Raw genomic sequence first — 21,940 nt, 5'->3', positions numbered from 1 at the left:
AAACTTTTCAATTGACCACATGGACAACTCAGCTTAGAACTGCAGAGCTTATATCCGCTCTAAAGTAAGTAGCATAACTTAAAAACTAATTGGAAGAAAATATAATGAGGAATTGTCAAGAGGAAAAACATCCAGTACTAAATTATTTAAAGCAACTTTTGAATGCCAGATATTGCCATCAAGTCACATATATGTTTATTAGCACTGCCTGGGTAGCGATGCAGATTTTAAGATCTCTCTGGATTAGTGTAGAATGCGTAAGATCAACATAACGATCAAACAGCATTATCATAAATTGCTTCGAGTTCAGATGCCACTTCTCTAACCTCTTCAACTACTTACTCCCTGTTCCCCTCCCTCTCCATCAACCACCACCTGCGAGTTTCGACATCAACTCAAGGTCAACACATCCGCCGTAGCATCTCGATCTGTGACGATGTACACTCGCCTCGGCGATGGTAACCCTCGATCGTGCTTGGGTTCTTAATTTCCGGTCTCTGGGTGCATCAAAGACGCCATCAGCGTTCACTGCGCATGCACAGCCTGTCGTCTGTGGCTTGTGTGGACACGAACCTCGGCCTGTGAGATGCTGGTCTCGCCCCGTTTGTGTTTAAAGTGGGTGTCTTAAGCGGAGTACTAAGGCAGCGTTAAGGGGCATGGGGTTACGTTGGGTAAACGAGTTGGTCAGGATACAAAAGATAGGTACGACCTCTTCGGGTGTAGCGTCCTCTCTTCCTCCCTACCCTAACAAACCTTTCTGCCCATTCCTCCCTTCGTGATTCTTGACAGCTCTTGACTAAGTACTGGCTGAAACAGACTTTTTCTTGTATGTTATTTATATCACTTGTTCTATAGTCAGCTTTTTTCCGCAGTGCACTATTTGTACCACTTGTGTCACCTCAGGTACCACATAGTGCCACTTATGCCTTGTACCACAGAAGTATGGACCTCAGGCGAGTCACGTAAAGACGGATTAAGCTTTGAGAATATCATGAGCTGGCGGATTTCTCATCCCACTCTGCCACGGCACTCCTCCCTTGCGAGTGACGCAAAACACATTTTCCCTCGCGGTCGGGTGGCAAGATGCACGGGTGCTGGTTAAAGCTTGCTGTGTGTTCGCAGTGTTGGTGTAAGACGGGTACACTCCAGCACGAGGACACTTGCAACCAAGAGAGAAAAAAAACTCACCTGCACATAAAAAAGCAAAAATAAATGACATACAGGACGAAAAAGAAAAACGACATTTTTGCATGCCTCCTGGCACTATCACATGCGTACAACAAAATTTCATACCCTTTTTTCTCTTCGCTATTTTGTCTTCTCTTTTCCCTGCTCTACTCTGCCAAACCTTTTTCTCTCTCCCTCTATTGACTTTGTAATTATAAGACTCGTTACAGCTGTCGATGTATAATCGAGCGCATGCATTGACTTCCAAATCGAGACACACCGCTACGACAAATAATCTTTTTGATTATCATAAAACGTGCAGTCAGGGAGAAGCGTTCGCACATCTTAGGAACTGACCCGAAGGAGGGAAGGACAATTGTGCCGGCCCTTAGCATATAGAATCTTGACAGGCAATCCCAAGTCTCTAAACACAACATGCGTCGTTGCAATTAAGGTGGCGAAGTTTACCTAGCTAGCCCTTGAGAACATGCCGGTGGATTGTCTCGCCCTTCGGAACTTGCTGTGAAGGCGATGATTGAACGCTGACGTCAGCTGACTGTTTGCCGTGGCCGGAGCAATTAGACCCTTTGCAGGTGAGTGTGTCAGGTAAGGACACAACGGTCGTGGTTATTAATTAGTCGAGTAAATATTTCCGGTACGAAGAACCAGAAATAGGACATTCGCTTAAACAACTCCGTTTTTGCTACTTAAATGAATTAAATGATGAATAGCCATGACTACCATACGGCAGCTGCTTTTGACTGAATTACTTAAAATTTGTTCAAGCATGTATTGACCATTTAAACAACTTACAGTGCGTTGCTTTAATTTGTAATTTTAAAATGTGATCGATACGACGGTTATGTTGACCTTATTACTTCAAATAGTGTTTCAGGTAATAACATACATCAGCTCTCCATTTTCCTTCTGGAAATAATTTTTTGACAGGGGAACGACAGATTTCGTTCACAAAACAACGGCTGAAGAATTCTTCATGGAAGCTTTAGCATTAATGCCCGAGACATCAAGCAAGCAGTTGGGAAACCCGAGACACAATCTAGACGACACCATGGAAAGTAGTTTTATTTAGAGTACGTTAGTCATTACGAGGGCTGGTGATGAGTGATAGCTTATCAGTCGCTTGATCAGATAAACATTTCACTTCATCTTTAGCTAAACATGTGTTTGTTCGTTCGTTAATTTTTCGGTTAGTCATTGTTGGAGAAAACTCTATTCAGAAGTCATTAAATACTGTTTTAAAGAAACTAATAGACATTTAAAAATAGACAAGAACTAGCAAGGGCAAGACACTATTAGTGGGTAAATACTTCCCTTCTGTTCTCGAGATCCACGTTTGTAAACATCACCATGCACTGAAATATACCATATACCAACAATACAAACCACCATTGAGCATACGCTTACACAGTCCTCAGCCCATTGGAGGACGTACCTGTGTACAAACGTGACATCACGAGTTTCACCTCCTTCTGTGCAAAGGCATTATTTTCTTTTGTTTGTGTTAATATATAAGGAAGCCATTTACGGTACGATCTGGATCTGGATATTAAGGAGCTATCCGTCAAGATTTGTGGGGATAGTTAATTGCACTGACCTTTATCCAGTCATTAGAAGAAAAAAAAATGTGCTCACCGTCAGACCTGCCTTAACCGGGCGAGGTGTCGTTTCTGCACTGCGCTGAGGCATGCATCCTGAACTTCAGTCGTTTAGCATTTTAGATGACAATAACTGGTAGTAATGGGTGATGGTGGTTATCGATGACGCTGGTGGAGGGGTAGGTGATTGAGAGTGATTTATTATTTTCTTTCAGCTGCTTTAGTTAGCCTTTTTTTCCTTTAGGTTCTTTGATAGTTTTGTCCTTTGAGTTTACTTTTACTTTTTTCTTTTTTGCTTTGTTTTTAATTTTTGAAAGGGTTATCAAATGTTCTGTCCGGAGGAGAACGCCTTATGTACACATTTGATGCCCATTTTTGCATTGTCACTAACAGATGCTAAAAGAAATCTTTGTCGTGCCTCGAACTCAGTTAAGTAAATAAAATACTTTAAATTCTTCGAAGTCCACATTGCATAATTATGCGCCTCCGCCCTCTCTCCAAACAAACCTTTTGTTTCCTTCTTTTATTTTACTTTCTGTCTCTTCATTTTAAATCAGTTTTTAAACTTACTTCAACACATACACAACATACCCATACCTTTGCGCCCACCCACGCGCGCGGGCACACACAATCCTTTTTTCGTTCTTTCCTTTTCCTTTATTTCCTTTTGTTCTATCATTGTTTTCTTTCTTTCGTTTATTTTTTTTCTTGTGCTCTCTCTCTCCTCTTTTTCTGTCGTTATTGTAGTTTAGACTTAAGATTTCTCCTACTTGTTCCTTTTGGTGCCCTTCAAGCCCTCTCTGGGCTCAGTATTTTCCACTAGTCTCCTATGGCAGCGATGATCGTCATTAAATGTCTCCCGAACCCTAAGGCTTATTTAGACATCAGCCCTGCATCCAGGAAGGTGTCAAAGGTTTGTTTGAAATTCGTGAGCTCAGTTTACTCTTCTCCTTCTTCCCCGCCGTTTCTTGGAATAGCAACTCGACCACGTCCGACAACAACATCCTCATCACGCGCCAACGATCGGGGACTTCAGGGAAGGAGGTAAAAGGGCAGACGACAGCGTGACGCTAGAACAGTACGTTGGCGAGTGTTTTATGCAAGGAGTATGTTGGCAATAAAACCAGAGAGCACCGAACATAGACATGTAAGTGACCAAAGACCACTTAGAAATAAAGTTTCGACAGGCAAGACAAGAAGGTTGGTTTAACAGAACTTATCAAATAAGCAATTTTTCTGGAGCCAATGATAAATAAAGACCAAAACTGAAAGAAGCCATCATAAGCTGTATGCACAGAGCATGACTTCGGAAACTTGTTTTGAAAGAGATCCTCTTGGACTTTCTAGTGTTTTGCATTGAGAGTGTCGTGGATATTGTCTAATATGCATTTCACGGAGTACACAAATCGTGAAATCAAGTTTATTGCTTTGCCTTAAAGCAACCTCCCCAGTTCAGGGACTGAAAGAAATTAAGATGAACAGAGGAGTGATAGCACCTACTTTTTCACCTATGTGAGCGAGTGAATAACTGACAGTGTGAATCACCCTGTTAAGTAGTCTGCGTGCAATTGGAAAATAAAGGGTGGAAGTGTTGTGCGTGAACTACATTATTAGCATTATTTAAATTCATTAGAACAAACCAAACCAAAACAAAGCAAAGAAAAAAAAATCGAAAGAAAATTAAAACAGCAAAGCAAAACAAAACTAACCCACACGCGGTGTGTGGTCGACAAAACACTCGTCTGCTTCGAAGGGATGCACAACGTTAACAGCGATTTTTTTCCCCCGCGTAGCAAATCGCTTGTCCTTAACTGCTTTATCGTTGAAAAAATGTTGACGACATTTGAGTCTTGGTGCTAGGTAACACCTTTTCGCAATTTTCTCTACAGTATTTGGCATTTGAATAGCGTTGCAAAAAGCCTATTTCAAACTGACAAATATGACATCGCTTTGAGAGGCACAGGAAATGAACTCCATCTAAAGAAAACTTGCAAATGTTTTGTGTGGGGAGGGAGTAGGGAGGTGAGAGAGAGAGATGTTGGGAGAAAAGTGAAACAGAACTGTAGAAAGGAAAACAACTTGTTTAAGACAACATTGTGTTCCTCGACTTGTTTTCGTTGGAAGGTGGTTGAAAGATTACGTAAAAATCAATAGATAAAAGAGCAACTTCTATAAAACATCAATTCAGAAGTAAGATATATAAAGGGGAATTTATCGCTTACAAAACAGCATAGCACGCAGGTATAGTGAATGGGGATGGGGCAGGAGATGGAAAGGGAGAAACGAAAAACCCAAAAGAAGGGCAGAGGCTGTGGTCGCTATTGGTGCCCAGAGATCCGGATTGTCTCACCTGTCTTCTAGGCCACCCTAACCTCCCCTCCCCTTCCCTATCGCTAAACTTCAATCCAGCGGAAGACAAAGAGATTGAATAAACGGGCGACAACAGAGCTAATCTCGATTAGGGTCTGTTCATGCGGCGCCCCCGCTACAGGACGATCGGCATGTATAAATAGGGGAGGTAAGCGTGTCTCTCTCGCTTTAGTCAAAGCAGACGCACACGGCGGCTGTGGGCGGACAGAGGGAGCGGAGAAAAACTCTCAAATATTTTCCTGGCGCTGGTGTTTTGTTAGGTAATTGCTGACACTTGCCTGCCAGCTTCCTCTTCTGCCGCCTTTTCACGCTTCGGACGAGAGTGCTCGCCCTTACGCTTGGAGTTGTCATTTGCGGTCGACTCGTCATTTCCACAGGTATCAGTAAAAGTTGGAGCTTTCTCTCTTGTACTTTACTCTCGCTTTTCTCTCACACACACACACACTTTCTTCCCATCATTTTCTTTCATTCTTATTTATTATTTGTTTAGAAAAATTCTTGAAAATTCCACGTCAGACATTTTTAACCCACCGAGTAGCTCTGATCAGATTCTACTGATAAACATCGGCTTCAAGACCAAATTATATCAGACTTATAGCTAGAGCAGATTCATTTCCGAATTTTTGCAAGTAATAATGAATTTAAGTGAGAGATGCCCGTTTATTTTTACACTATTTATGAAAGGGATGTGGGTAAAAAATGGAACAAGTTATATATTCTGCTGTTGTTGGTTGTTTGTTTGTTTTTTTTTTTTTCCAAACTGTGGTTGTTGATGTCTGATCCACAGAAGTGGAGTTCAAAGTGTGATCAGGCGTGCGCACTGTGATTTCTTTGTTGAAAACAGTGGAATAAAGTCAAGAGGGGGGCAGAGTATCCATAGAAAATAGTGAAGAATCGCTAGCAAATGTCATTCGAAGGAAAGTACTTGTAACAACAAGATACCGCAAAGAGTATTTTTTTTAAGTGCGCTAAGATATGCTGAGAATAAAACCTTGAACATATGTACATTACAAACTGCATTATTCCAGCAGTACACGGAATATTAAAAAGGTTTTAATCACAAGCTATGTTATTTCAAAGTAGTTTACCGAAAAGACTGCTACACAATTTCCCTTAGCAATTGACTACAGCTTGTTTCTAATTTTTAAAAAAGATATCGTTCAGGAATGTTCAAGCAAATGGAAAAAATATCAGCTCTAAAGTATTATCAGTTCGAGACTACAGTGCTGACTTCTCTTCCTTGCTTGTTTGCTGCTTGTTTCTTTGCCGATTTGTGCGTTTGTTATATTTTCATTTTATTTGCTTGTTTTGCTCATAGAAGTTTAACATCGTAAGACAAGAGCAGCAACAAGCAGACAACATGGTGGTGATCGCTACCCTTCTCCTGCTCTTGTGCCTCAACATCAACCAGGCAACAGCGGCGTCAGCAACCCGGTTCCCTGACATCAAGAGCAGCACCACTCCCTCTCCCACCAAGTCTGCCAGCACGGGGACCACTGCGTCCTGCCAAGCCGCCCTCCGCGAGTGCGCCCTCTTCAGCGTGGATGAGGCTTCGCTGGACAACGTTTACCAGCAGGCCTTCTCCGCCATGCTGCAGAAGCAGCGTCTGGAGTACCAGCACAATCTCGTGAAGGCTCGCGACTTTCTCATCAACCTCATGAACCTCTTCATTCTCAACCCTGACCTCCCACCTGATTCCAGGTCTTGCCAAGGCGCCGACTCCACTCCGGTTACCATCCTCAACGATCCAACGGCAACGCTACCGAAAGTGGACAGCGTACCCGACATTACCGTTCGTAAGGTAAAAAAAAAAATAAATTAAATAAATAAATAAAAATGAAAAAAAAAAAAAGCAGCAGCAGCTGCTGTCACCACTAATTGCACCTCTTTTCCTTTTTCTGCACCTTCTTGGACTTAATTATTAATTTTAGTTTAATTTACTTATTTAGTCACTCGCTTCTGACTACATTAATTCTGAACATGAAATAAATTTTATGAAAGCTTTGCGATCCGATAAAATGGCCGAAGAAAGCCCATTAAAATGTTGATCTGGATGTTGGACTTCAACAGGGTCAGAGGTCATGAGATATTGTTTACAGCTTTGAGTGAATATAAAGGAAATGATTAATTCGTTATTGTTGTTGTGGTGGTGATGATCGTGATTACAACGTTGGAGGTTGTGCATGGGTGGTACAGTAGTAGCAGGCATACACATCAGCTACCACGATTTGGTTTGTGTGTTTGAGTGTGGGATGGGGGAGGGAGGGAAAGGAAAGGTATACATTTGTTTATTTACTGGGAGCGGTCATGCTGGCAGTGATGTAGCACAAGTTACGTCATTCCAACCAGCCACCATACACCCGTTAAAAAAATGCGATCCAGGTGCACCACTTCGGCTTTCGACGTTGTTAGCAGAGCAGCAATGCAAATCAAATGCAAATCAAATCTTGTGAAAAAAGCTACAACAAAACTTTGTCGTTTTCATCGAGCCCACAGTAACTTCATTGTCCATTGAGATAATCCAATGAGAAATCAAAGAATCTGAATGATTGTGATTAGTGTGCCGAGGAGGAAGGATGTATTGGGAACTTTGGAGTCAGAAAACACAATTTTGTGCAACGATGGCATTCAAGATAAAATAGTAAAGTTATCCTACGGTAACAAAGTGATTTTGACTTTTTTCACGTGCAGCTGGAGCAGTGTGTGGTCAACGAGTGGTCATCGTGGTCGAACCCCTTCGCCTTTGGGGTTATCGAACGTCGTCGTACAGTGGTGCAGAAGGGAGTGTGCTGTCCTGATGACCTGGTCCAGCAGGTCAACGTCTCCGCCTACATCGGTGAGTTGTGCTCGATGTGCTTGTCGTTTGCAGTAACAAAAATTATCCTTTGTCTTGCCTTTGATGCAAACTGTTGTGATCATTATGCTACGCGCCTACATCTTGGAACTGCATGTAGAAGATGGACTAAGTGGACCACAGGAACATTGGAGTGTGTGCACATGTACTACACCACAACTACAGTATCTGTCGATTAGCTGGCCAGATATGTTTCTGTCAAATAACTGATATGTTTGTCCTTCTGTATACCTCTGTTGCAGGTTCTACCGACACTGTGTTCCAGAACAAAGATAACGTAGGAGAGTATTTCCACAACGACTTCCTGAACAAACAGCCTCGTGATATTCTCCTTATCATTGACACTTCTAGCAGCATATTCTCCGAAGACTTTGAGTACTAATTTACATACCGATTGACTAATTCGGTTTTTGTTCCTTTCTTGGAAGACATTACATACCTACCGCACCTCGAAAATTCAATCTTTATCCATTCCATTGTGCTCTCTCTGCTTAGATACATAAACACATACCTACACATGAGAAAGCAGATAGTATAAACCTGAAGGCACACTCGTTAGTCGGCTCGATACCCGTATGACGCAGAGTTGTGTCTACCTTCACCCTGTTTGAAGTTATTAACTGAACAAATGTACATACAAGCAGACATAAATTTTAATAAATTGCAATGTGCCACATCTCTACTAGTTACTGAGACGCGCTTCGGGGTGTCTGACTTGTTATCACAGACATATCTATACAAAAAGAGAAAAAGTATATTTGTTCTGGCTACCTCATGGAAGAAAAAGTACGAAAGTGAGTAATAGCTCCTGCCTATATTTCTATTTGCCTTTATGTGCATATATTTAAAAACTGAAAACAACAAACTTTCGACTTTATTTTTACAGTTCATGAAGCAGGGAATCAACTCCATGATCGATCTGTTCTGCGGCGGCTTTGGTTCTGGTGCCAAGCAGAACCGCCTGGCCATCATGCAGTTTTCAGACCGGCCACTCATCGTGCATTATTTCAACGACTCTCAGGCACCGGCGGATCTCAGGAAGAAGGTGCAATCTATGGAAGACTTCGGTGGCCGCACTTGCACTGGCGATGCGCTGGAAGAGGCCTACGACCAGATCTTCAGACTAGATAGAGGTCAGGCTTGACCCTTGGTTTCTGGCTGCACGGGATTCGCGTCTGCTAATCCACGAGGGCAGCCATACCACCCGTTAAAATATGAAGATAATTTTATGCATGCAAATGACAGGCATGAGCGTGGATAGAAGACTATAACCATTTCATCCTCCGTACGCCAGTAGTGTCCAATGTGGTTATCATCTGAAATTTTGTGGAATTTACCTGAATGAAAAGGATCATGTATAAAAAGATAAACACTCTTGCGCTCAGCCAAGGATTTGTTAGCATCAATTGTCTATTCTTTTAACTTTTGGGGGATTTGATCTTTGTTTTTTTTTATATCCTTTTTATTCTTCTTGCATGGGCTTTCTGCTTTTCTTCTATGTGTTCAGGTTCCACTAAGATACCATCGCATAGCGTATAACATAAAAATACCATTAATTAATCCTTCATAATGTCAGAGAAGCCCCTCGGTTGACTTGATAAATCTGGCAGACGGAAAACAAAACTAGCCCCAGATTGTCAACCTTTCCAAATTACTGAGATTTAATAGATTATTCCAATCAGTGGTCACATCTTTCGTTGTTTTAGTTTATATTGTGCGACATGCTTTTAGCATTTTCTGCAAAAGGAACTTACTTCCGTTTCAGACAGCAGCTTTTTACGATGTTGCAGGTGTGCGCGCTGACACACCGAACGACACCTTGTTGGTAACGGACGGCCACGCCAACTGCGGTGCCAACCTCCTGGAGGCCGCCCAGCGCCTGCAGAAACGATCAAAGTCGGTCTACGCCCTCGGCATCGGCATCGCTAAGGATGCAGCCGCACGTTCACAGGTGACGTCAGTCGTCAGCAACGAAGACCCACACCACATCTTTGCGTTGGAGCGCTATGTGGAGTTTAAGGACATGATCTCCTTCATTAGGGACAAGCAACAGGGAAAACCATGTGTGCCTATAGTCAGCGAGCAGATCTAAGGATCGGGTACTAAAATTAAACAATTTACAAAAAGTGTTTTAGGTACATCTGGTTCTTTTATAAAATTTGGTTTCATAAACAGTGCTTCTTTATTATGTTCTTTAACTTTTTAAAAGGGAACTGTATCTATTGACCAGAGCAAAAGATCAATGTTTCAAAGGTCATGGCCCAATGGCACACTACCCACCCTGCACTGATGGGTATACGCATATCGGCTGATGGAAGCGAAGGATTATGCTGTTCTTTCGCTGCCTCCGCCATTAGAAGACAGGCTTGCTTACAAGACTATAAAAATGTCATTGTCATTAAAATAGCACTTTTTGTTATTCATATCACTGTTACTGGAAACAATATGGATGAAAGCAGACTCCTACACTGTTACCTGGTAATGGCTGCAATTCTGGGGGATGTGTAAACGACAGATTTGTATATGATGAGCTCCTCTGGTGATGACAAAGGGAGATAATTTTCAAAATGTCCAAATGATGAGATTTGCTATATTAGTTACTGATTAGTTCAGAAAAGCAACATTTCACAAGTGGTGCATAAATCTGGCATGTGCCAAAAAGAAATAAAATTTGGACAATATTTCGTTTCAAAAACTTTTCTATTTGGTGGGTGGTTGACTGTTAGCACTAAAAATGTTCTAGCATATAATGCTACACTTCAGTTTTCTTTTCAGACGAAAAGAAAGAAATATATAGAGAGAGAAGAGATTATGAAGAAAAGTAGGGAAAGGAAAAAAAGGAGAGAAAACAGGAAAATTGATAAAAAATAATCCTTTCTGTACTGCAAAGTGTTAAGGTATTAGATGGACCACTGTAATGCATATGCACTGTGCTTTGGCAGAGACACTTTGCAAAGTTCATGACCATTCAATGTGACTGATGCAATGTTAAGCACAACAGATTCCTCTAATAAAATCATCTTCCCTCTTATGCATATTGAAAATGTTTCTAGCTAGTGTGAATTGTACTTATTATTATTTGCTGTTGACTTTTCAAATGATGAAAGCTTGTTTATGAGATGCAAAAACAAAAATCCCACAAGCCACAACTGTCTGATCAGTACAATTTTTTTCATAAATTTTGACAAATATGGTAATGTATCATGAAATACATTTATTATTACACCATTTAACACGGTACCATTTTAAAGAGTGGAATATATAATACAGCATTTAAAACAGTGTCTTTATTGAAACATTTTAATGCACTGTACATAATTAACATTTCAACTCTTCTCTTGTTCAACACATACGAAAACCTGCGGTTTAAAAAAAAAAAAAACAACTATTTGTGGCCACAAATAGGTTCTGAAAAAAAACCTAGAACAAAAAAAAGCAATATTAAATATAGCAAATGAACTTGCTATGTGACTGACAATTTGCACAGCATTGCTTTTGATGATGAACAAAGCATAATAAAACTATGAAAGGCAACAAACTACAAACATGAGGTAAGACAGTGTACAAAGAAAGATACAACAGACTACCACTCATGTATGTACTGATCTGCCATATCTACATTGCATTGATAGCATGCACTGTGCTACAGCTGGTGTACTCGACTCGCGTAGAGCAGCTGCAGCATACACATAGAATAAACACTTTGCTAACAATAACAACCATCAAAAATGTTCTTAAACAAAAAGTGCCTTAAAGTATACAGACTTTCAAAATATACATGGAGGATGAAAAACGAAATTTAAAAACAATCATTGAAAAGCGTTGGGTCATTGAATTATGAATCATTCATGCAATCATGTACATAAATAAGAATTAAAAAAATCTTTTCTTTCTTTCAGAGACCAAGCATTCCCATAATAAAACTGCACCATATTTCTATGGCTCTGCCTGGATATTTCCTATTGTTTTCCATTCAATCTTCTAATACAAGCATAAATGACCGATCGCTGCTAATGTTATTACATTCTCACACATTTTTCAAAAGCTATTGCTATGTTAAACAATTAAACACAGATTTAAGATTTTCAAATGATGGATGCACAAACATCTCTTTCTCCCATCAGACTGCTAAATTGTTATTTATTTCTTACATTTTGTACAGTATATACATAAAAGCTGTATGTTTCCTTTCTGAATACAGTTTTGTTTAAAGCAATCATAGAAATCTTGGCATGCCTATATTTTATGCATTTTCTTTTCCACAGTCAAGACCAGTAAAGGGTGTAATTCTAAACATATTAAAAAGGATCAGGAAGAAATTATTTAATGCAATGGACACTGCCAACTTTTCTTAAATTCTACTGAGATATTATTGATCTTTTCAGATTATGAAGACTAAAAACATCATCATCATATGTAAAGATATTCCCTACTGAAATGAATAAAGGATGCAGTTTACTTCTGGTGAATCAGTTCTCAAAGAGTAATATCCTTCCTTGACAGACAGAAATGTGTTATGCTGTTTGCACTTGGTAAGTTCTACTTGTACTTGCAGAGTTTGAACTTTGTGCTAGTGAACTGTGTATTTAATATATATGTATACTTAAAAAAAAAAATTAATTAAACAGCATTAAAAGAAAATTAGTAGGTAGGACAGAACCTTATGACTATTACATGTGTTTTCTCAAACATTGGACTTGAAACTAATTATAAAAAGTTCATTATGAAATTCAAGGAAGTAATTACATGTGATAATCAGCAAGAAATTACTACTACAGAAAATAAGCAAGATCTATAGACATGACGTAATATTAGGAACCCCCCCACCCACTTCACCTTCAGAAAAATCTGTTTTTCATGATTTCCAAGATGATCATAGAGCACAAAATGAAAAACAAATCCAAAACAACAAAGTTCTTTTTGAAAATTTATCTTAATATGAGTGTAATAGCACTTTATACTGCTAATGGTTTTGATCCAGAAACTATTTGCTTAAAAATGATGAGGAATGATACCAGGTGCAAGACAAAAATGGTGATGCAAAAGTATTTACTAGATTAATTAAATAAAAATGTTAAAAGGCTTTCTCTCCATATGCATTATTTCTTCTTCTTGAGTGCTTCAAACCTGCGTGTCAAGTCATCAAAGTCCACGTCTTCACCACCTGCGGATGTCCCACCTACAGTGTGACTGATTTCTGGCAGGCTGTTTGTGGGGACAGTGGGTAACTCAGGAAAGACATCCTCTGATTTGGGTGGGGGTTGGGCTGCAGCACCAGGCCTGAACCCTGCAGGAGGTGGCTGAAAATGGGGAGCTTTGACATGGTCATAAACATTAGGGTTGTCATAGACATTACCTGGCTTATCATACAAATCATTGAAATTCGGAGGAGGACTCATTTTAGAAGCATGGCCATTATAAGATGGGGGATAGGGTGATGAACCAATTGGACCAACACTGGGGATTGGAGGAGCAGCAGCTGCTGCTGGATATGGTGCCTGAAACAACAACAAAACCTATACTTTGTCAAAACTCAAGTCTTTAAAAGTACAAAAAGCTGTAAATAAAAATGATCATATTATTTGACATGTCATTCTGCAACATTTCACCCACTAAAGGAACTCAATAAATAAAATGTCTTTTTCAGTAACAGAAAATGTACTGAAAACATCATGATGACAGCTAAACATAATAATAACTCTTTTGATAAACAAAAATTTACTGCTTTTTTTTTTGCTTGTATACAGTACAAAAATAGAATGTAGTCTATTTGAACTCACCTTTTTATTCTACTTAAACTTACTCAAAACGCCAATGTTACAGTCCCATTTCTTTCAAGACCTTTAAATCCCCCAAAAATACAAAATCAAATGTGCTTATTGTTCGCCACTTACTGTTGATGGTAGAGGCTGCGGTGATCTCATCCCTCCACTTGGTCCTCCACCTCCCCCTTTCTTGTCAGCATCAAAATCAATCAGCAAATTTTCTGCTAACAGCACTTCATCCTGTGCCATGACAGATGCATCAGGAACAAAAGGCACATTGAATGCTTTGGCTATTTCCATCATATATTTTTCCACTAAAGCTTTTGGAGGAGCCTGCACAGATAGTTTGTGCATCACTTTATCGCTAACATTGCTAAGGCCATTACAGCGGCATTGCTGTCCAAACTCTTTACCATATTTGGCAGTTAATTCGTCAGCTATAGACTTGAGTTCTTGGACATCAGTCTGCAGCCGTGGTGTAGCCCATATTAATGTAGCAATTGCTTCCTCCAGCCCTGGATCTATCTCTCTGAAAAAAAGAGGTAATAAAATGAGTATCCAGAGACATGTAAAAGTATGTGACTAATAAATGGTCCTATTTGTAACAGGTTACCAGACAAAAGTTACAAAAATTAAATGCTAACGTGCAGAATGTTTGGTGAAATTACTATCGACAACTTTAAGTTTTAATGTTGCAGTCGAAAAGCACCGTTAATCTAATTATGACGCTCACTGATCACAGAAATTCACTGGTCCTATTTCTCTGGCCGGTTTCCGCCTTATCTATCTTTTGTGAATTTCTCAAATACCTCGTTATATTTTGTTAGTTTGTTAATTTTTGTTCATCGTCCAACTTACAAACCTCAATCTTTAATCTGTAAATATATAGCTTACACGGATGATATAAATAACAGGAACAATTAAAACATAATATGACTGACTCGAAGTAATAAGAGACAGTCTGTCAAAGTAAAACCAAACTTACTTTTGGGTCTGTATCAGACCAAATCTCGCAAGCAGTAAATCACAATACATTTCTAGAAGTTCCATTGCTTCAACAAGATAATCTTCACGAATGATGTGTTCCACTCTGATCCTCGCTCTGTCATCTTTACCACCTGAAATGTAGTCAGCGATTTCTTTTCTCGACTTCAAAGCAATCTCCGTTTTCTTCTTTTCAAGTAGTTTCAAGCGGTTGATCGTCAGCCGTAAATTAGTTTTAAGTTTACTGTAGTTAGGACCACTCTTAAACATTTTGCCCCAACAGAATCTGTCTGATCAGGAAATAAGAACAATGCAAGAAAGGCTTGTGAGAGCGGACGATCGTGAATGACTGGTGCTGTTTATACTGACGTACTTCGTCACAAGACTCTGAGCAACTTATTCATCCCGTCATGCGAGTGCGCAATGTCATTCTGTGCGGAATTATTCGATAATTACATTGAAATATGAATAGCCATAAAAAAAAACTGAAGTAAAAATTATAATTGAAATTTTAAGTGTATACGTAATGGTAACCGTTCAAGCACATTTTTCATTTTCGGTATTGCTGTTAAAGACAAGCACGTGTACCGTACTGTGTACAGACTACAACGTGTTGACTAGATGAGTCGATTTGTAGCGTTTGACTAAACTAAAGACTTAGTTTTAGATTAGAAATGGCTGCAACGAAAACTGTGGAAGGCGATAGAGCTGCGTGGAATGTTTTTCATGCTTTGGATTTACTGTGCAAAAATAACGCATCATGCTCAGAAAAACTGAGGAGCTACCTCGCCAAATCGGTAACCGATTATGATCACGACAGACATTAAATTATGACCTAGTGTAGTTATTTCGTTGATTGATGTCCATTTAGAGAATTTGATTGTTAGCCCCACCTTCCTCTCACCCTCTCATCTTAAGCGTTAATGTAACATTAAATAGACATGACATGCTGGCGAACGCTAGGCACTGTTTTTAATTTAGGTACCGAGAATTTTGATAATTACAGTATCATTAAATAGTATGTAAAAATGTGTGCCTTGTTGTTCAACTTTTATTGTTAGTTAAATGATTGCTTTACTTAAAAATTATCAATTTTATTAAAGATTCGTACAAATAGTCTATCTACATTTAAATCTTCCAATAATTAAGGTTTCATTTCCATGACGATTGGATTGTATTGTTTCATATTCCGTTGCTTAGTTCTTAGACCAGATTTATAGTTTTGCTTTATAATTTCAGATTTGGAACAAACTGGACCGCAACACTATTTTAAGCATCCTGTCAGAACAGTTTCTTAACACAAAGTCTGTGGTAGATATCTGCATTTTCTTTAGGCCTATTGTACTGGAAATTGCAGAAAGGACAAAAGACACAATTTTGAAACATGGCCATTGTAATAGAAGACTTCTATGCAAATTTGCTGTTGCTCTTGGTCTTGGCTTACCCTATTGCTCAGAGCTGAAAAGGTCTGTGTGCTGGCAGTTGATCTGGTTTCTTAGAGTAGTGATCTCATGTGATAATACATGATGACACAATATATTTTAATAAACTTAATAGTGATGCCAGAAAATAGAGTCTAAAAGCTTTCTGTCAGTGAACATGTTTGTAATTGTCTCCATACAGTATTTGTGTATCACCCAGTGCTGAATTTGCAGTGATATATAGAATTAATAGTATTGTAGAATGTTAAACTGTTAAAGTAAAACGTGCAAAGACCAAGATAAACTCATATTGAGATAAATGCAGATTATTTCTACAAAGAGTTTATGATGAATTGTTTGGGGTTTTAGGTACTTAGGAATAAGGGAGATGTATCTGATGCATAATTACCAAACAAATGAAATACTTGATGAATTGTCTTCATTGTCATTAATGTGAGATAGAATTGACTTCATTGGATTGGTTTCTTTACAGATTTGCTGCAGATTTTATGAAATGCCATAAACCATTTGTTTCTGAAGATCAAGAGCCAGAACCAAAAAAAGTGAAAAAAGACAAGGTAATAGGCATTCACAAAAATTCTGATGTAGCAAATTCAAGTTCATAATTGGAAAGGGTAATGAGTAAAAGAGTACAGCTTAAAGGACAATGCAAGTGCTTAGCAAAAATTGCTGGAAATAAAGTATCTCGTGGTATTTTATGATAAAGAGGCACAAGAGATTTTAAACCTGTGTTTTTTTTAAAAACTAATTTAATTTACATGTTTATATGATTTTCACTTTGATATCTTGGTTTCAAAAAAGATTAAAATTAAACTTGTTCTAACTGATAGTTGTCGGCATCAAAAGAGAAAGTTCATCACCAAAGGTGCCACTGCTTTAATTTTAAATGTGTGCTATTCTTATATGAATTTTTGCTGTTAATTTAAAATATTTACCAGATGTCCATGACTCATGGCATGAGTGGAAGTTGCCTCTATGTTGCATACCTTTTGTTACCAAATAGCTATGCATACTCAGTATTTTCATACAGATTTCAGATGTGGATTGGTGCTGCGCTATTTACAATTATGTCAGTCACGGAAAGGAGGTGGGGCTCAGCTTTGGCATTGATTTAATCCTTTGTCACTTGACAAACCAGAATCTCCTAGTCAGATGGTAAGTGCTAGTATCTGTGCTTCTTACTTTTATTCTTTATTCTTTTAAAGTCTTTGTTACATTGGTGACTTTCTACAAATAATTGGAAGAAATGAGTTTATAACAGTCTTCTAAACTAAAAAAGTGTATGGAAAGATCAGTAAGTTTTGTGTGCAGTAAATATGTGACTGCAGAGGTTATAGTTCTTGTTTTGTACTGTTGCCAGTTTTTTTTGCATTTGCTGATTAACGAAGCTGCTTAAAGATAAACAGTACCAGCTTTGTCAACAGCTATAGGTCATTTGTGGCCAGAGCTTTAATTATTGTAGTCATAGAAGAGAATTGAAAATTGGATTCTCTGGATTAATTTACAATTATGTGCGGTTTCATATTTTTAAAGTTCTACTTTTTTTTTTTTTTTTTTTTGAAACAGGTATGCAGTACTTTCAGTTTCCAACATGTTGGCAATGTCTCAGTATCAGAAAGAGATTTTCCTCAACAAATACTTCACACCAGATGAGCTACGAGAGCTGGTCTTAAAGTGAGTTGGGTCTTAATATCATTTAGCATTGTAAAATTACTCTTAGTTAACAGTGAGAAAAGATAGAGTTAGCAGTATACAATCAAAACATGTGGCATAAAAACCTTACAGGCATCAAGGTTCTGGTTATCAACAACAGCAATAATATCCAGTGAAGCTATCCCTATATGATATCATGGCAAGTTAAAACAAATTTTTAACTGAAGAACATATTGGTTAAGTCCTTACCCTTATTTTGGGACTATGCAAACTTTCAGCACACTAGACAGGCTAAAAAATTGGGATACATATAAAAAGTAGTAAAACCCATATTAACATGGTTTTCTGGATTGAATGGTTTTAATAGTTGTGTCAGTTCTTATTACTTTTACAATCTTATTAGCAATGCTTTCCCTCTGTTCTGCAGATGTGCCCAGGAGAAGGAATGCAAAAATATGCTAGCTGTTCAAGGACAAAAAGCTGTTATTATGGAAACGCCACTTACAGACCTTACCCACACCCGTCAAGAGCTGTTGCACTCTGACCTATCACCTGGAGTTGTTAGTGTGGGAGGTGTGCTGCTTCCTCGACTGACAAGAGAAGCAGGAGAGTGTGGCATAAACATGGAGGTAAAAGGGATTTTTCTTGTCTCCTTCTCAAACTGGAAAAAGAAAAGTTAGTTGAAAAATACATCTTTGTGTAACATTTTGTGGAATTAAAGCAAAAAATTTCAAATGTATTTGCATGCAGAATTGTTCAGTTTCATCCAACCATTTAGAGAATGTTCAGGTATTGTTTAAATTTTACTTCCAAAATCCTTTTCCAAGTTAAAATTGACTGCAAAGAAATAATTAGGCTAGGTCTATTTTTATTGTTTATAAAATCTACCATAATCTTGATCCAATACACATTTTGTTGGTCAGAGACATGCAGCATTCGCACAATATTTCTTTTGTAGGCTTTGCTGCACTGGGTGGGTGTGGATTCCATGCTCGATAATCTGCGAAGTTTGGCACTGGCCGTGTCAGCAGGGCGTCCTGTCCTTGTGGAAGGTGTTGTCGGCAGTGGAAAAACATCTCTAATTCAACACATAGCAGTCTTGACCGGCCGATGCAAAGCTCCTCATTTTCTGAAGCTGCAGCTTGGAGATCAGACAGACAGCAAGGTGTGTGGAAACATAAAGATGTGTTAAAATCATGTCACTTGAAGCTCATGGAAGAAATCCCACATTTGTCCTCTTGACAGTGTCATCACATAGCAGTGCCAATTTTAAATGTGTTTAGCCATTCTCTTTCCTTTCAGATTTATGTTTTTATTGCTTGCAAAAAATGGATGAAATCCTTTTGCTTTTTGTCTTAACATTTGGCTTCTTGGTACAGGCTTTACTAGGCACATATCAGTGCACTGAAATACCTGGACAGTTTGTCTGGAGAGCAGGAGTGTTAACAGAAGCAGTGCTGAAAGGCCACTGGATTCTTTTAGAGGATCTTGACCTCGCACCTATGGAGGTAGTGTCAGCCCTGGCCCCTTTGCTCCAAACATCTACACTGTCTCTTCCAGGGCATGGTGATCTTCTACATGCTGTCCCAGGATTTCAGATTTTTGCCACACAGAGGTAAGTGTCTATTAAGTTTGAGTAGTTTTCACTGCTTGCTTAAAAAAATCTTAAATCTCCCTGTTTTTTTATCTTGAGTTTCTTATGGTTCATGTGTTGTTGGCAAAAATGTATATGTAAAAAAATATAAATACAAAAACAATTTCACTTTTAGAGTGTGTGGTTTAAGTCTTTTGAAGCAGTCTGTTTGTGTGCTTACATATTAACTAGAAGATCAATTTGTGATTTCATAGAAAATTTTGTAGCATTAGTCTGGAAAATCTTCACTCTGTTGTTTATGTCTTGATCTTGACGCATTGTTCATTTGGCATATTAAACAGGCTGATGTCTGCGGGCAGTGGAGTCTATACACAGCACAGAAATTCAGCCATCTTGGACAGTTTGTTTACACGGATCACCATCCAGCCTCTGTCTCGGTCAGAATTGCAGGAGGTAATACTTGCATAACAGGCTGCCTCTAGTTTTAGCCATTATTTGTGATTACACAGTGTTTTCTATCAGTTATACTTTTTTTCTTTAAAAGGTGATCACGGCAAAGTTCCCCACCTTGTGCAGTGTCATACCTCGACTTCTTGACATATATTTTCTGCTGTCTGCTGGACGCCATGATATGTCTTCTGACTTTTCAAAGTCGGATGTTGATGCCCATGATGATGAAGGCACTGTTGGAAAATTTCTTTCTCTGACTGGACGTCTAATTTCTACAAGGTACACTTCATCCTGATATTTAATACCTAATGAATACAGTGAGGCATTCCCTCAGTAGCTTTTAGACTAAACATAGAAACTTATCTGTTGAAAGAATTAAAATGAACATGTTAGATGATTATGTGTCTATTTATGTTTCTTCATAGTTATTATTAATAAACTTAAACAATATTTTTCAGAGATCTGCTGCTTTGGTGCAGCCATATTGCATCCGACTTTGATGAGGCCTCATCAGCTTCTGGAACAAAAGTTTTCCAGGCTGCTTTGGATTGCTTTGTAGGGTGCCTATCCAGTCCCTCAAAGCGGTTGCTTTTGGCAGAGGCCATTGCAACAAAACTCAGCATTACCAAAGATAGAGTAAGTGGTATTTAGTTTTTTGGAGCTTTATTTATTTTGCCATCGTAGCATGACTTCTGCCTCTAAAAATATGGGCACATATATCAACATAAGTGCTGTTGAAGTGGCACAAAAAGTTAATACAAGGGACAGCAAAGTACCTTGTAAGGAATTTTTTAAAAATATTGCTTAAAAATAGTTGGGTAAGACTTGATTGTATATCAATTCTGGAACACCATTACCACAATAAGAGGCTGATTTTCTATCCTTCAAGGCTTTATTTGGGTAGAACTCATGTGTTTATTGTAGCATTTTAAATGTTTTTGTTTACATAGGGTCTGGTTTTCTTGCAGGCAGAATATTTTTTGAATAAACATAAACCCAGTGTGGATATTTCACCAACAGCCCTTTCAGTGGGGAGAGGTGTCCTTCAATGCAAAGACCAGGGACAAGTCCATCTTTCCAGGTACTTTATATGTATCCATATATATAATAGTGTTAGCATTCATTCTTGAATATATGTGCATCCTTGTGTGTGTGAGACAGAGATACATATTGATCCGGTTTTATTAAAGTAGTCGATTTGGAGGTAAAGCAATATGCGAACTTAGATGTGTATATCTGTCCATTTCAGATCTGTACCCACCACCTTTTCTTTCACTCGTCCATCTGCAGCTCTCATGGAGCGTATTGCTGTGAGTGTAGAACGAAATGAGCCTGTTCTTCTGGTTGGAGAAACTGGAACTGGGAAGACTTCATCTGTGCAGTTCTTGGCACGTCAATGTGGTGAGCACAGTAGCTACTTTTTTTTTTTTTTGCCAACAGCTACATTTTTCTTATTCTTCTGGTTTCAGCTCCTAAGACAAAGGGGTACAAACATATTTTATAACTGTGCATGTGCCTTGTAAAGAAGAGGATGGCTTAGATGCTGAAAATTCCTGATCAGTTATTTTCTTCTCTATTTTTAGTAGATGACCCTACTATTAGGAGCTTAGGGTTTTCCCCCTTCTTTTTTTGTCAAATGAGCTAAAGCCCCTGTTTAGTGGGATTAGCAGCCCTTGCTACCTGAGGCCCCACTGAACCCAGGTGCTTTCATCCTAGACTGCTATAATAATCTCTGGGAAAGAGACTTCAGTCTTTTCATTTGGTTCATAGTGTAGCTGGCTTGTTGTATGTTACAGGTCACAAATTGCATGTAATAAACCTGAATCAGCAGAGTGACAGTACCGACCTTCTTGGAGGGTAAGTGAATTCTGATGAGAGGAAAGGGAAAATGAAATGGTATTTTTCATAACTGGATTGCCAGTACTCACTGGATCTGTTGGAAGTTGCAGTACTTTTACACTGTTGATATAGGCTCTTGGGACTGCTATTAAAAGTTGATAAACAGGAAGGGATTGAGCAAAAGTGGAAGGTAGGACTACAGTTAA

The 21,940-nt window shown here is 38.7% G+C and overlaps 3 protein-coding genes across 3 annotated transcripts in view; 2 read left to right on the top strand and 1 right to left on the bottom strand.

Moving 5' to 3' along the window:
* The first annotated feature begins 5,007 nt into the window (after positions 1 to 5,007).
* LOC112567371 (collagen alpha-5(VI) chain-like) lies at positions 5,008 to 11,029 on the top strand. Its single transcript, XM_025244069.1, has 6 exons — positions 5,008 to 5,530; positions 6,472 to 6,954; positions 7,845 to 7,989; positions 8,250 to 8,381; positions 8,892 to 9,140; positions 9,798 to 11,029. The coding sequence occupies exons 2-6, from the start codon at positions 6,514 to 6,516 to the stop codon at positions 10,097 to 10,099; spliced, it is 1,269 nt and encodes a 422-aa protein (XP_025099854.1). The 5' UTR covers positions 5,008 to 5,530; positions 6,472 to 6,513; the 3' UTR covers positions 10,100 to 11,029.
* Positions 11,030 to 11,201: 172 nt separating this feature from the next.
* Positions 11,202 to 15,167, bottom strand: LOC112566541 (IST1 homolog). Its single transcript, XM_025242767.1, has 3 exons — positions 14,758 to 15,167; positions 13,902 to 14,301; positions 11,202 to 13,505 (listed from the first exon to the last, which is right to left on the bottom strand). Exons 1-3 carry the CDS (start codon positions 15,024 to 15,026, stop codon positions 13,107 to 13,109), a joined length of 1,068 nt encoding a protein of 355 aa, XP_025098552.1. The 5' UTR covers positions 15,027 to 15,167; the 3' UTR covers positions 11,202 to 13,106.
* A 112-nt stretch (positions 15,168 to 15,279) lies between these two features.
* Positions 15,280 to 21,940, top strand: part of LOC112566940 (midasin-like) — a 34,680-nt gene continuing 28,019 nt past the window's right edge. The window contains exons 1-14 of the mRNA XM_025243369.1: positions 15,280 to 15,553; positions 15,996 to 16,222; positions 16,671 to 16,755; positions 17,229 to 17,353; positions 17,765 to 17,872; positions 18,279 to 18,480; positions 18,810 to 19,016; positions 19,231 to 19,466; positions 19,787 to 19,898; positions 19,990 to 20,174; positions 20,354 to 20,531; positions 20,864 to 20,976; positions 21,145 to 21,296; positions 21,692 to 21,752. Coding sequence (XP_025099154.1) covers positions 15,431 to 15,553; positions 15,996 to 16,222; positions 16,671 to 16,755; positions 17,229 to 17,353; positions 17,765 to 17,872; positions 18,279 to 18,480; positions 18,810 to 19,016; positions 19,231 to 19,466; positions 19,787 to 19,898; positions 19,990 to 20,174; positions 20,354 to 20,531; positions 20,864 to 20,976; positions 21,145 to 21,296; positions 21,692 to 21,752 — 2,114 coding nt within the window. The 5' untranslated portion in view covers positions 15,280 to 15,430. The remainder of the gene's footprint in view (positions 15,554 to 15,995; positions 16,223 to 16,670; positions 16,756 to 17,228; positions 17,354 to 17,764; positions 17,873 to 18,278; positions 18,481 to 18,809; positions 19,017 to 19,230; positions 19,467 to 19,786; positions 19,899 to 19,989; positions 20,175 to 20,353; positions 20,532 to 20,863; positions 20,977 to 21,144; positions 21,297 to 21,691; positions 21,753 to 21,940) is intronic.

Source organism: Pomacea canaliculata, linkage group LG6 (assembly GCF_003073045.1).
Source record: "Pomacea canaliculata isolate SZHN2017 linkage group LG6, ASM307304v1, whole genome shotgun sequence".
Taxonomy (NCBI): Eukaryota; Metazoa; Mollusca; class Gastropoda; order Architaenioglossa; family Ampullariidae; genus Pomacea; species Pomacea canaliculata.
This window is presented reverse-complemented; position numbering and strand designations above follow the sequence as displayed.

Excerpts from the sequence above, each read along its gene's own strand:
- LOC112567371 (XM_025244069.1), top strand. The coding sequence starts at position 6,514 with ATGGTGGTGATCGCTACCCTTCTCCTGCTCTTGTGCCTCAACATCAAC. Across the intron at positions 6,955-7,844 it reads CCGACATTACCGTTCGTAAG|CTGGAGCAGTGTGTGGTCAA; the intron begins GTAAAAAAAAAA and ends TTTCACGTGCAG. Across the intron at positions 9,141-9,797 it reads GATCTTCAGACTAGATAGAG|GTGTGCGCGCTGACACACCG; the intron begins GTCAGGCTTGAC and ends ACGATGTTGCAG.
- LOC112566541 (XM_025242767.1), bottom strand. The coding sequence starts at position 15,026 with ATGTTTAAGAGTGGTCCTAACTACAGTAAACTTAAAACTAATTTACGG. Across the intron at positions 14,302-14,757 it reads GGTCTGATACAGACCCAAAA|AGAGATAGATCCAGGGCTGG; the intron begins GTAAGTTTGGTT and ends TCTTTTTTTCAG. Across the intron at positions 13,506-13,901 it reads CGCAGCCTCTACCATCAACA|GCACCATATCCAGCAGCAGC; the intron begins GTAAGTGGCGAA and ends TTGTTGTTTCAG.